At 41.8% G+C, this 14,160-nt stretch overlaps 1 protein-coding gene across 3 annotated transcripts; it reads left to right on the top strand.

Moving 5' to 3' along the window:
* Positions 1-99: 99 nt before the first annotated feature.
* On the top strand, positions 100-13,650 carry LOC121720231 (sperm acrosome membrane-associated protein 6). Of its 3 annotated transcripts, XM_042106216.1 has the most exons (10): positions 100-366; positions 594-669; positions 709-824; positions 4,025-4,096; positions 4,523-4,546; positions 7,673-7,750; positions 8,582-8,682; positions 10,652-10,808; positions 11,118-11,304; positions 13,493-13,650. In XM_042106216.1, the coding sequence occupies exons 3-10, from the start codon at positions 770-772 to the stop codon at positions 13,578-13,580; spliced, it is 762 nt and encodes a 253-aa protein (XP_041962150.1). In that variant the 5' UTR covers positions 100-366; positions 594-669; positions 709-769; the 3' UTR covers positions 13,581-13,650. The 3 variants fall into 3 exon arrangements, with proteins under 3 accessions (XP_041962150.1, XP_041962152.1, XP_041962149.1); XM_042106218.1 differs by lacking the exon at positions 594-669 and having other exon boundaries at positions 738-824; positions 3,734-4,096; XM_042106215.1 differs by lacking the exon at positions 594-669 and having other exon boundaries at positions 101-366; positions 738-824; positions 13,493-13,649.
* The last annotated feature ends 510 nt before the right edge of the window (positions 13,651-14,160 follow it).

Raw genomic sequence — 14,160 nt, 5'->3', positions numbered from 1 at the left:
AAAGGACAGTCTGAAATCGAATTTGCCTTCTCACACATATTAGTGTGATGTCACTTGTTTGTGGTATTGTGATGTCACACTGTTCTCTGTGACATGTTTCACCCAGTCAGGTGACACATATTTGTCTGTCTGATCCCCTAGGAAAATGAGCCATGTTGAAGCTGATATTCTGCCTGCTGTGTCTGAGTTTGTGTGTGGATCGGTCGTTGACCTGTCTTCAGTGTTTCATCTCATCATATGACAGCGTTCGTCTATGCTGGGGCCATATCCTCATCAAGGAAAATATCCGTAATGTGGATGCATGCATGGTGCTATTGGACAACATTTTCAACTTCAACCAGACCGTCATTAATGCAGGCAGAGTTGGTGAGACTTGAGAATGAGAATCCAGAATGAGAATCCAGTCATATTATAGTGATAACGTTGTGGTTTTGTTCAGCTGAGACCCATGACTGTCACACTTAGATATGAAATGCTTTGGTTCAGTGTCACTTTGAATGCACAGACAAACAGCTTGCATGGTGCCATAAATGAAAGAATACCATGCTTATCTCAAATGAATGATGCCATAAACCGATTGATTCCTGAAACAGATGCGGACACTGCTTTCACTTCCAATTCCACACATTGTATCTGATGAAAGGATTTCAGTCTTTTGAGGATGGCAGCTTCTAGAAACGCTACCTGGGATTGACAAATGGAGATGTTTCTGGTGTGCTTCTCTTTGTGTTGACCAGGGAGAGGCTACGACCAAACACTCACAGACATCATGGTGGCACAGATCATGCCATTGCTGGAGGAGTTCGACCAGAAGACTCACAGTGGTAATATATTATAGCCTGACATAGTCATACTCAATTCTAGTCAGAATATGAGTGATACTGCTCCATTGGCACATAATTATGGGGCGTGTTTCAACCGATACAGGGGGGGAATGCCTCTGCACTCAATTGGATAGACCTAACCAATCAGAACAACAAAATAGCTTATCGTGAGGTGTAGGAAGAAAACACACAAACCATCCTTCTTCTCCTATATCCCCTCCGTTTTTAAAAATAATTCTGTTGAACAGTGATATGCTACAAACATGTTGGGAAAGGCTGACGCAAATCCCTCGAACAGGTGGTCAATCATAAATTTCATAAGAACGAGGGAACATGTGGCAATGCAACAACGCTGTTTTCCCTTGATGAAAGTGAAACCACGAGTTTTCCCACATCTCAACTTTGGCCAAAGTTTTCAGAAATAATCATTTTCAGTGATACAACCTCATTAAATAATATGAATTTTCGATATGGGGTCTTAAAAGCCATGTATCCTTCTAGCCACAGCGTTTTTGTTTCAAACATAAGCCTAATCTAAGCGTGCTCAGATGACGTGATGGACCAGGCGCTGTTGCTCACCTGTCCATCATCGTAAAGCCTGTTTTGATTAGTCCGCCCGATATAGGGCGAGCATACTTCCACCACAATGGAGCAATGCCAGACCGAACTTCCTGACCTCAAATGTTGTGGGCGGGACTAAGTTCGGAATGGCAACCAGGCTAAATATATACAGTATATATATATATATATATATAAAGAGCTCTGGTGCAAATGCCTCTAAATGCCACTGTCAAGTAAGGGATAATGTATAGAACGCCGGTCATTATTGGGAAAATAAGTCCCAACAGGGCGAACCGGACTTGTTCCGCCCTGAAGGGACTTATTTTCCGAATAAAGACCGGCGTTCTATACATTATCCCGCTTATTACACGGCTACTTGCCAAACCGAAACTCCCCACGATATGACTCTTTAGCCTACATAGCCTAGGCTATTTGTTACCGTTTCATCATGGCTTTTGCAGAGAAACAAATAGTTCGCAACAGCACACACTGACTCTTGAATCAAACATTTTTTAGAACACAGCTGATCAACCGTCCGCTTTCACTTTTGAATGAAGTTCCAGTCTTTGCGTAGTGATATGAAAGACATGAAATAGAAGCACAAAACCCATTTTCCTTGACAGCGGTCTGTTATACTTAGCAACGGTCTGTTATTGAGAATTAGCAGGCCATCGAACGTTGGGAAGGCCCATTCAAGTGAATGGAGCATTCTTCAGCATTATGAAGAGCCGTGTAATAAAAATGAGATAACGAATGCTCTCCACACATAGTATACATTAATCAAACTCAAAACCTGCTACATACCACTTTCTTCCTGGCCTGAAATATTGATTTGTAGGCAAAAACCTATAGGAGCCTGAAAAAAAAATACTCATTTAAAAGAAAAGTGGTCAGACAGATTTAGAGGGTTTTGCATCTGAGCTCTTCATATGTTTATATGTGACCCTGCAAGGCGAAACCAGTCGTCTTGCGCACAGTGCTATTTTGGTACGTACGGGTTCAAATGTTGAATTTCACGTTTTCGCATAATTCGACAGTACACAGTCTACACTTTCATATTCTGAACGAATTTCACGGATAAACATACGTTTTGACTGTTAAATCCTGACTTTATTTAGGTGAAGATTAAACACATTAGCAGTCATTCCATTTGTCCACGCCGCTATAAGGTTTTAAGGTAGAGCTAAAATGTAGCCTACTCATTAGGCTACCCGTTACTCAATGTGTAAGCTCTCTATCATTCTTGGCAGATGTAACCGAATATGAATGTGAAAGACTTGCCTTTCAGGGCATGAATGGTCAAAAGCATGAACTTTTAGAAATATCCTGGCGTCATTTTACGGTCCATTAAAATTACGGATCAGGAGAAGTTTTCCATTGACGTAGCAGTAGCACATTTTAAAAGTGGGCCTATAGCCTACACAATCTGTGTACATAGAACTTCTTCATCCCCTTACTTCCCCCGAAATACATTAATTATAGGGGACAGAAAAAGACACTCACTCGGTTGATAAAACTGGACATAGTCAGTCATCCGCTTCAAAGTCACGCTACCGTAAGGCTAATAATAGCTGTGTCCTCGCACTATCGCATGTGACAATTTACTTAAAAAGGTGATTTTCTCCTCTTCTGGCGTATCATGACAGGAGAACCATGCCAACTTTGGATGCGGTTACGATATCGATACATTAGCGATACTTTTTGCAATACCCTAGATATACTTATCATTGGAAAGCTTAGTCAATGGCCGTTCATGTGAGCACATTAACTTAATTTTGTACATTTTACCAAAACAACTGGTTTCGCCTTGCAGGGTCACATATACAGTAGTATATCACAGCAGTCAAAACTGTCAACACCACCTGCACCTTTTACCACTGCACACATTGTCAATTTATCATGCCGTCATTCCCTGACAATCACGTCCTGTCGCCTGTTCCATGCCACCTTGCTGTACAGGCATACCGTGTACCGTATACCTTAAGTCTGGTAGGTAGGCCTTAGATGTTATTATAGTTGATTATATTGTCCACCCCTCTTACGGCTGATCTATTAGCTGTCTAAGCCCCACTTGCCCTCGCATGAGTGTGTCCCTGGGCAGCACCTTTACATAAAGAGCACCTCTACTCTGTAATTTAAGTCCATTCATGCTTTACATTATGATTTAAGGAGGGCTGGTTGAATGGCTGAGTGGTATTGTTTAATGGCAAGACATGGTAGATTATTTTCTTTGTTGAGTTTTGAGAGTGGTGTTTAAATGAAGCGACCTTCAATGTTTGCCACCTCCCAGGTTACCAGGGAGGTTCCCAGGTTTTCTCTCTCTTTTTTTTTTTTTTTTTTTTTGGAAGGGGCGGGGGGTTTGTGCTCGAGCTCGGTGTGACAGAAGGCTCTCTGCTGGTCATGAGAGTACTCAGTGTGCCGCTGGGAAGATAGGATAGGAATGCCGCTCTTGTTCTTCTTCTCTGCTTACATGCTGAGAGCTTCAGGACGAACAGCAGTGGAGTGAAGATGATGGGAGTTTGCTATTAATCGGAGAATGGATGAAAGATAAGACACACACACACACACACAAACACAATTGAGATGGATAGTTGGAGCCTGCCCTGTCTGGGGTGTATGTGTGTGTGTGTGTTTTACAGAGACAGTGTATAAGGTCAGACTGATGGCAGCTGCAGAAAATTTCACCGCACATGCCTCCAAGGTGCCCAGAGGTGAGACTCAAGTTTCTCACTCTCTCTCGTGCGCTTTTTCTCTCTCACTCTCCTCCATGTCACACAGGACTGGACTCTTTCTCTCTCTCTCTCTCTCTGTCTGTCTGTCTCTCTCTCCACACACTGCCTGCAGCTACGTCTGAATCATTTGTGACCCATTTCATCTCTCAGCTGCCTCTCACTCTCACTCCCAGGCTCCCGTTCAGCAGCTCAGGCCTAGTGCCACTGCTAATGACATTGCCATTTATCTTTTGTCTGTTTTATATTATATTTAATCTAGGGGCATAATAACTAAGTGTTAATTTACTATGACTGAAATCAAACGATGTATGTATATTCTTCCCCAAGTCTTACCCATGTACTGTCCCCTTCACTGCCAGTTTGTCTGTCTTACTCCATCTCTCTCTTCTGTTTTGTGTATCACAGCATCAGGATGTTTTCCACCTTGTGGTGAGTATGAGACTTATTCCCTCTTTGTTCCATCTCATCAGCCGCTGGCTAACGTTATCTACTGTATACCGTAGAACACTACTGGCTAACGTTACCTATACCGTAGAACGCTACTGGCTAACATTACCTATACCGTAGGACGCTACTGGCGCGGTTATAGTATTTATGATGGTTAACGTTACCTATACCGTAGAACGCTACTGGCTAACGTTACCTATACCGTAGAACGCTACTGGCTAACATTACCTATACCGTAGGACGCTACTGGCGCGGTTATAGTATTTATGATGGTTAACGTTACCTATACCGTAGAACGTGACTGGCTAACGTTACCTATGCCGTAGAACGCTACTGGCTAACATTACCTATACCATAGAACGTGACTGGCTAACGTTACCTATACCGTAGAACAGGGCTGTAGTACTCGAGTCCGGTCTTGGACTCGAGTCCGGACTCGAGACCGTTTTTCTATGGTCTCGGACTTGTCTCGGACTCGCTAGTATTTGGACTTGGTCTTGTCTCGGTCTCGGCCACTGGTCTTGCCAAATATGGCTTTTGGTCTCGACCGAGTCCAGGTGTCTTTAGGGCCATCAAAATTAACGTGTTAATCGCCGCGATTCATTTTGAAATACATAATGCGTTACAAAATATTAACTCAATAGTGTTTACCTGTGTGGGGGGCTGATGTCACGTAACGGAAGCCGCAAAACCTAAAACCGCAAGCGAACAAGAGAGTTTATTTTACTGTCTGTGGAGTTAGCTGAAGATAAAGAGGAACCAACATTTAGCCAAATAGTAGCTTTACTGCAAACTGCTTTTCACTCTTGTTAGATAACGTTTACAATGTCAAAATGCACCAACTGCAACAGTTACATAAAGATGATACTTTTCGGCTCCTCTCCATTAAGATCCAACTTGAACGTATGCTACTCCATTTAATTAAGAGCGCGTGTGAACGCACACGAGAAGGAGAGAAAACGATTGGCAGGCTCCAGCTGGCTTGTCGTTGTTGATGATAATTGACATCTCCTTTTTAATATAAGAAACTTATAAAAGGAAGGCAACAAAGACGAGGTTAGAGGAGATTGCGGATTTATCCGATTTCCACTACTGACCAGTTATAAACATGTATGTAGGCTGCACTCACTGTGATTTGAAAAATGGACAAAAATATGAAGAGTTGTCTTTGCCTTTGTGTAATGGAACTGGTGAGTCTTGAAGTCTTCAATAATTTGTTTACATGAAGCGCATATTATGCCGATTGAAACACATTCCATTCAGATAGCTAGGTGACTGGCTCAGGCTCATCATTCACTTTTAATTGCAAACAGAAAATGTCTAGCTAGCATCATGGCATTACATGCTTCTATTTCCAAAGGAATGAAAATTGTTCATACCAACTTAATATCATGCTTATCATTGTTAATATTGTACAATACATGTGGTACAAACAATATTAGAGCTTGTGGACTAGCTATAGGCTATATTTCAATGGAGCTGGTAAAAAAAAGATCATTATGAGAACGTGGCCACAATGGGCTTAAAGTAACAGTGCACCATTTACAAATGAGTTAAACAGCATCATATGTGTAGTATTTCTTAAGAAATTAATACTTTAAAACACAATTACTGTGTCAGTATTATCATTTAAATAATATAAAAGTGTTTTACTTTTACCTTTGTGGTTACTCATTAATTTTGTGATTTATGTTGAAGCTTTAGTCTTTAGGAACTTTTTAATTGCGGTTAATCGAGATTAATTAATTTCAAAATATATATTTTGAATCGTTTGACAGCCCTATAATAATATTGGAGAAGGGGAATGGCTACACTTACAAATCCTGGGTGTGTTCACACTGTTTTTGCTTTTAGATAATAATAATAATAATAACCCAAAATGATTGTCTTGATACTGTCATGCACAAGACTTTTTTTCCTATCCTGGACTCGGTCTTGACTCGGACTCGAACCTTTTTGGACTCGGTCTTGTCTTGGACTCGAACCTCTTTGGACTCGGTCTTGACTTGGTCTCGACTAGTCCTGGTCTTGGACTTGTCTTGGACTCGACAAAGGTGGTCTTGACTACAGCCCTGCCGTAGAACGTGACTGGCTAACGTTACCTATACCGTAGAACACTACTGGCTAACGTTACCTATACCGTAGAACGCTACTGGCTAACATTACCTATACCGTAGGACGCTACTGGCGCGGTTATAGTATTTATGATGGTAAACGTTACCTATACCGTAGAACGCTACTGGCTAACATTACCTATACCATAGAACGTGACTGGCTAACGTTACCTATACCGTAGAACGCTACTGGCTAACGTTACCTATACCGTAGAACGCTACTGGCTAACATTACCTATACCGTAGGACGCTACTGGCGCGGTTATAGTATTTATGATGGTTAACGTTACCTATACCGTAGAACGCTACTGGCTAACATTACCTATACCGTAGAACGCTACTGGCTAACATTACCTATACCGTAGGACGCTACTGGCGCGGTTATAGTATTTATGATGGTTAACGTTACCTATACCGTAGAACGCTACTGGCTAACATTACCTATACCGTAGGACGCTACTGGCAAACATTACCTATACCGTAGGACGCTACTGGCTAACATTACCTATACCGTAGGACGCTACTGGCGTGGTAAAACTATTTAAGATGGCTGAACTCCTCTGTCCTCCTCTGCACATTCACCCCACTCGGCTGCTGTTGATCAGCACATTGGCCGACCTCCACACGTGCCCTGGCTAGCAAACAGCAGGAGCAGTCATGTGTGAAGTTGGACTTTTCTTTATTATTTTCCAGTAGACGCTGTAATGCATTGTATGTGGGAGAGCTGTGATCCCCAGTATTTTGCCTGCAGCACACAGTGCTCCTATAGAAGGATAACCTAACCTTCTTGTTTCACCACTGATGGTAGAAAAATCATTTGAAGAAACTCCAATTAAGTCTTGTGCCCATGACACTACCTTTAACCTCTGTTTGTCAATCAAACATATCTCTCTGCACACACCGTCTATTTTTCCCCTCCTGAAAGTATTTCTTGTTATTTTGTGTTATTATGCTGACATGGTTAAACTCTGTAGTGTCCTCTCTCAACTCTCAGGTTTCCAGGTAGAGGGTTCTGTCTACAACTGCCGCAGCTGCCAGTATGACTCGTGCGAGTACCCTCTGGACTGCCCAGGTGAGGGTTTAGGTGGAGGGAAGACACACCTCTGTCATGTCTCTGCCTACTGTACCTGAGCCACGTAGCGTCTGTTCCTCAAAGGCAAAAGAGAAATAACTACGCTTTGAAGTGACTGTCTGTCTGACGTTGCTTTCAACTCCAAAAATTACATAACTGTCTTTCTTTTGGTTGTGCGAGTGCACACATACAGGAACACACACACACACACACACACACACACACACACACACACACACACACGCATTCACATAGAGAAAGAGAGGGAACATCCTATTTTTTGCTTGTCAAATCCCTGACATGTTCTTAAGAGCAAACCAAGATGGGTGAGCAAGTCTTGCTCTCTCTCTTTCTGTCTTTTTTCCCTCTCCCTCTCTCTTCTGCTCTGACTCTCTACCTCACACACACACACACACACACACACAAACACACACATACACACACACACACAGAGGCCTAAGCAAAATGATGCCTAGGTCGGCGACATATTTTCACACATAATATCATTTGCGCAGACAGCCCCGGAGCTTCGCTTTAAGTCCTTGGATTGTTGATGTAAGGTGGCAGCTACCCCCCTCCCACACACTCTGGTGTTCATGTTCATCCGGTGCCACACAATTACTGCTCAGCGTATATCATTAGCTTGCTCGCCTGTACCCAGAGGCACCTCTTCAACAGTATAATTAAGGGAATTGTAGCATGAGAGAACCCCCCCCCCCTTCTCCCCCCACGGGAAAGAGCACTGCTTTAAGGTGATACATTAAGGGTATATGTGTGTGTGTGTGTGTGTGCGCGTGTGTGTGTCCTGCATACATATGCATGGCGTTCCAGTCAAGGAAGTCGTGGTGGGGGAGAACAACAGGACACAGATGCGGTGCGACGTCCTATTTCCGTTGCCAGGTGACATTGAGGTCGTGTGGAGGTACGCTGAGGTGAGCCGACTGACAGTTCGAGAGAAAAGTCTCTTTTCCACCCGTGGTCTGTGCACACGCTGACTGTCTCAAAGAGCCACTGTGACTGCATCCATAAGCAAAAACAAAACAACTAGCATGTTATCTGCCCTGTGTTGTCACATTGAATAATTATATGGAGGCAACATTGGAACAAATAACTACTGTTATTTTACCACTTTGACACCACAGTGACTGTAAGACTATGGTGAATTATTTTGACCCCTTAACTTTGACCCCTGATCTACTTCACAACTTTTATATTATACCTGGACTGCCTCTCAGCCAATCAAAATCCTGTGTTAAGCATAAGTTACGTTAATACAACTGCACATATGGAAGAAGGGATTTTTTTTTTTCTCCAAGAAACTCATTCTCATGCATAGAAATAATCCCACAGTCGCTGCCAGAGCTCAGCTTAACAGAGGCACTGAGAGCAGCAAGGAAATCTCCTGTGTACCCCTTAAAGGTGCAGTCTGTGAACGGTTGTTGATATTTGAGCCCAACAAATTAGCCTACACGGCTTTTAATGCTCCAGAATGAAGCAACGTGTAGATTGGCTGGAAAATGTATCCCTTACTTTGAGCCACTTTGTTGCCTGTCTACAGTGTCAGGGCTTTGTACAAACATCAGAGTTTGTCATTTTGTTTTCACTCTTTTAGTGAACATCTTGTCTTTTTTAGCACTGTGTGTAGCAATTAGCGGAATTTGGCAAAGAGTGTGTTTGTGTAAAAGTGCTAAAATTAGCATCACAGACAGCACTTTTAATCTGTTGTAATTAAGTTGATAAAAGAGAGTCATTGAAATTAAAATCCTGTATGGCTGACAGAAGTAGGAACACTCAAGCTTAGTATTGTAGCCTCAACCTACCATGTATTCATTCTTCATGTGCTCTCACAAAAGTGATTGCTCTTAATTAACTGATCTACCTGGCTGAGGAATTGTGCTAATTAGAACCAGCTGGTTTAGTGCATGGTTGGGATGAATATGTGGTAGGAGTTTTACTTTAGACCTTTCCTCGTTTGATAGCTCCTGATAACTGTACTATTTTTGTAGTTCCCGGTAGTTGCTGATCAGGGATGTAGTGGTAAAATAAGAGGTGGGTAAAATATGAATTCTGCGATCTCGGTGAGGTGGCCATGCGGTATAGGATTTTTAAAAAAGGCATTTAGAACATGTTTGATGATGGTGGAGGTTATTGTACAATGTTTATAACAATACCAGTGGTATTAAATAGTTCCTAAAGTGTTGATGAGTGTACATATTGTAAATGTGGATAATACAGTGTGATTTTTGAATGTTAAGTAAGGGATAATGCCCAACGAGGTGTCCATTATCAGAAATAAATGGATGACGCGGATGACGCGAAGCGTAAGACTGTTGCTTCCGCGAAGTCCATTTATTTCTGATAATGGACGCATCGAAGGGCATTATCCCGTTTATACCATGGTCAGTTATGAAATAAATAAATATGAAATCAATTATTAATACTAAATGAGTCTTAGAGCTAAAATCATTAGTTTTTTCAGCTGTTTACAGTTGATTCCATTGTTGCGAAGCCTGCCTCCAGGCTCAACCGTCGTCCTACTGTCGTTGTTATAGTTACCATTCATAAGCATTGATATGGAATGGCGATTAAACTTTTTTTTTACCAGATCTACTTCATAGGTGTAGTATATCACTTTTTAAACGACACCCTTTTCAACCTAGACCATGGTATAAAAGTGAATAAAATCTTTTGAGAGGTGGATAAACTCTAATAAGAGGTGGGTAAACTATTTCTAAAATGTCAGAGGTGGATGAACTGCGTTTACTTGCGTTTAGCCTCCACTACATCCCTGTTGCTGATAGCTCCTGATAGTTGCAGATAGCTCCTGATAGTTGCTGATGGCTGCTGATAGCTCCTTATAGTTGCTGTGTGGTTGGTGGTGTGTCTCTGCTCCACCTGCAGACAGAGACCCAGCTGCTGGAGCTGCTGAAGGAGGTGACCATGGGTGCGGACCTCCTCTACTCCATCCCCTCCGCCAGCCCCCAGCACGCCGGCACTTACCAGTGTGAGATCTTCACTGAGGGACGCTCCATCGTCAGGCAGTATTTCTACCTCACAGGTGTTTATACCTGCAGGCACCCTCCTGCATCCCCCAAACCACTCCATGGATGTTAGCTATTAGCTCAGCTAGCTTGATAAGGTGTCAGCACCCCCTGTCTGGCGGAAACCCCTCATTTTCACCACGGAACATCTCCTCACATTCCCTCCCTCTCTCTATCTCTCTCTACCCTGTCCTTCCCCTTTCCATCTGTTTGACTATTCCCTCTGTTTTTTTCTCCATCCCTTTCTGTCTCTTTCTCCTTTGCTTTCTGTTTCTCTCTCTCTCTCTCTCTCTCTCTCTCTCTCTCTCTCTCTCTCTCTCTCTCAGTCATCCCACAGACTGTAATTGGCCACTCTGAGCTGCAGAGTCTATTTGACCAGACCCTGGTGTCTGGAGGTCAGTCGCCCCAGGTGACCCCTGACCTCTGGGAGGGCTCACTGCTGCGCCTGCCGCCTCCTTCCCTTCTCACCGTGTGCCTCAGCGGCCTGCTGCTCCTCTTGCTCTTCTCTCTAGGGTAAAGGAAAGGACACACACACACACACACACACACAGAGAGAGACACACACACACACACACACACACACACACAGAGACAGACACAGACAGAGAGACAGACACACACACACACAAACAGAGACAGACACACAAACACACACATATATATATATATATATATATATATATATATATATATACAGCAGATATATATATACATGCAGTATGCCCCAACATAGAGTGAAACAATTAAATGGCAAAATACATAATAGCTGTAGCATACTCAAAAGGTACAGAGATAATTGGATAGAAACATTCATCATTCATCAGCTGTGCAAGCTGAGCTCCTCAGTGTTTCTCTCTCTACTTACATTGGTAGACTAGATATAGTTATGTAGAATGGATAAACACAAACACACACACGTTATTATTATTATTATTATTATACATACTACTACATGCTTTTTATATGTAACCCCAAATCAGAAAAAAGTTGAGATGTCGTGTAAAATGCAAATAAAAATAGAATGTGATAATATACAAATCTCATAAACCCATTTTTAGCTGCAAAAATGACATGGACAACAAAATTAAAATGTTGATTATTTCATGGAAAATATGTTCATTATGACATAGACAACAAAATTCAAATTTTGATTATTTCATGGAAAATGTGTTCATTTTGAATTTGATGCCAGCAACATGTTTTAAAAAAAGTTTGAACGGAGGCATGTTTACTACTGTGCTGCTTCACCTCTTCATTTAACAGCATTCTATAAATGTCTAGGAACTGAGGAGACCAGTTGCTAGAGATATGAATGAAATATTGTCCCATTCCTGCCCGATTTCAGTTGCTCAACAGTATGGGGTATTCTTAATCATGTTTTTCATTCTATGATGCACCTAATTTGACAGGTCTGGACTGCAGACAGGCCATCTTAGCACCTGGACTCCTCCTTTATGAAGAAATACTGTTTGAACATTTCGTGCAGAATTAATTTTGGCATTGTCTTCCTGAAATATTCTAGGTCTTCCCTGAAAATACATCGTCTGGATGGCAGTATATGTTGCTCAAAACCTGTACACATCATTCAGAATTGATTGTGCCTTGCCAGATGTGCAAGATGCCCATGCTGTAGGCACTAATGAACCTTCACACTCATAGATCATAGATAGTCATAGATGCTGGGGTTTGAGCTGAGCACTATAACAAGTTGGATAGTTAAGCCCTCTCCACTTTAGCCCAGAGGAGTCCATGATTTCCAAAAAGAATGGCAAATGTTGATTGGTGTTGGACCTTTTTCCACTTTACCTCAGTTCGTTTTAAACCAGCTCAGGCCCAGATAAGACGGTGGTATTTCTTTATCACCTGTACTGTAAATACAATTTCTCTTTTTGCAGGGTAAAGTTTAACTAGCATTTGTGAATTGAGTATCAAACTGTGCTCATACTGTAGATGGTTATTAGAGGTTTACCTGAGCCCATACAATTATTTTCATTACAGAAACAGGTCTGGTTTTAATGCAGTGCCACCTGAGGTCCAAAAGACCACAGCCATTTAATATTGTTTTTCAGCTCTGTCCCTTGTTTTCAAAGATTTCTTTGGATTCTCTGAATATTTTAATTATATTGTATTGTAGATGATGAACTCCCCAAATACACAAGAAGCATTATAATTATATTGTTTCATCATTTGTCCACACAGGTTTACACAGAGTGATGAATACCTCTACATCTTTACTTCTAAGGGGGACTCGTTTTAATACTCAATCATGTCAGTTACCCTAATTAGTTGTAAAATATTCCTCCTTTTGTTTTCTTTATCATCATCTTTTCCAGCATTTTCTTGACCCCGTCCCAACTTCTTTTGAAACATGCTGCTGGTATCAAATTCAAAATGAACATATATTTTCCATGAAATAGTATATGTCATAATATGTCATTTTCAACATTTGATATGTTGTTTGCATCCTTTTTGCAGCTAAATATGAGTGTACAAGATTTGTAGATTATCACATTCTGTTTATTTGCATTTTACACATCCGAACGTCCCAACTTTTTCTAATTTGGGATTGTATCAGGAGCAATGTTGTTCAAACAGATCGTAGTCATAATCGTTTAGTTTGTGATTCCTCATATAAAGGTTTGCTCCATCTGTCTGGGGACGATCTGGCCTGTTCACAGCGAATGTTGCTTTTCTTTTCTAGGTCTCTGTTCTGGTGGTCATTTCAGAGAGATCCCATTCAATCGAAAGACTCTAGAGGTATGCAGGGAGAAAAATATGTGTTTTTATAGACGAGGCCCATTGTCCACTGTACTTAGATTCCGAATTAAAGGAAATAATAAAAAAAGACTCTTTTGTGACTGGCTTGAACATGTTTCAACAGCAGAGGGCGCAGTTTGAGCAATAAAGGAAGCTCTTACAGTAACTCAGATTAACCAAAGTCCTTTTAGGCAAGTCCCTCCACTCGGTGGCCATTTGACAACGCTTTTTGGGCACTCGTCGGGCATCCATTTCGGCAGAAATGCGTGTGCGCAAGGCTTCGCGACACCAATCTTGCTCCAGCGGCGAGATCACAACACATGATTGGCACGATGTCTTCACAACACACCATATGATTGGCTCAATGTATTTACATGTCAACGTTTTTCCGAGGAAGAGGTGGGATATGTGTTGACAACGGCCATATTGGCGTGACAAACTAGCCCTGTGCATTTCTATGGAGTATTTTTTGAGTGCTGTGTCTCCACATTAGAAAGTCTCTGGATTAACTCAGTGGACACTCCTCTGTGACCAATGACACTGAATTTCAGGGATATCAGTTAATGCCAATATTGAAAAGTTAGCAAATTCCCCTTTGTGAAATAAAGTTCA

The sequence above is a fragment of the Alosa sapidissima genome, chromosome 10 (genome assembly GCF_018492685.1).
Source record: "Alosa sapidissima isolate fAloSap1 chromosome 10, fAloSap1.pri, whole genome shotgun sequence".
Taxonomy (NCBI): Eukaryota; Metazoa; Chordata; class Actinopteri; order Clupeiformes; family Clupeidae; genus Alosa; species Alosa sapidissima.
Note: the sequence above shows the minus strand (reverse complement) of the source record. Positions and strands in the feature narration are given on the sequence as shown.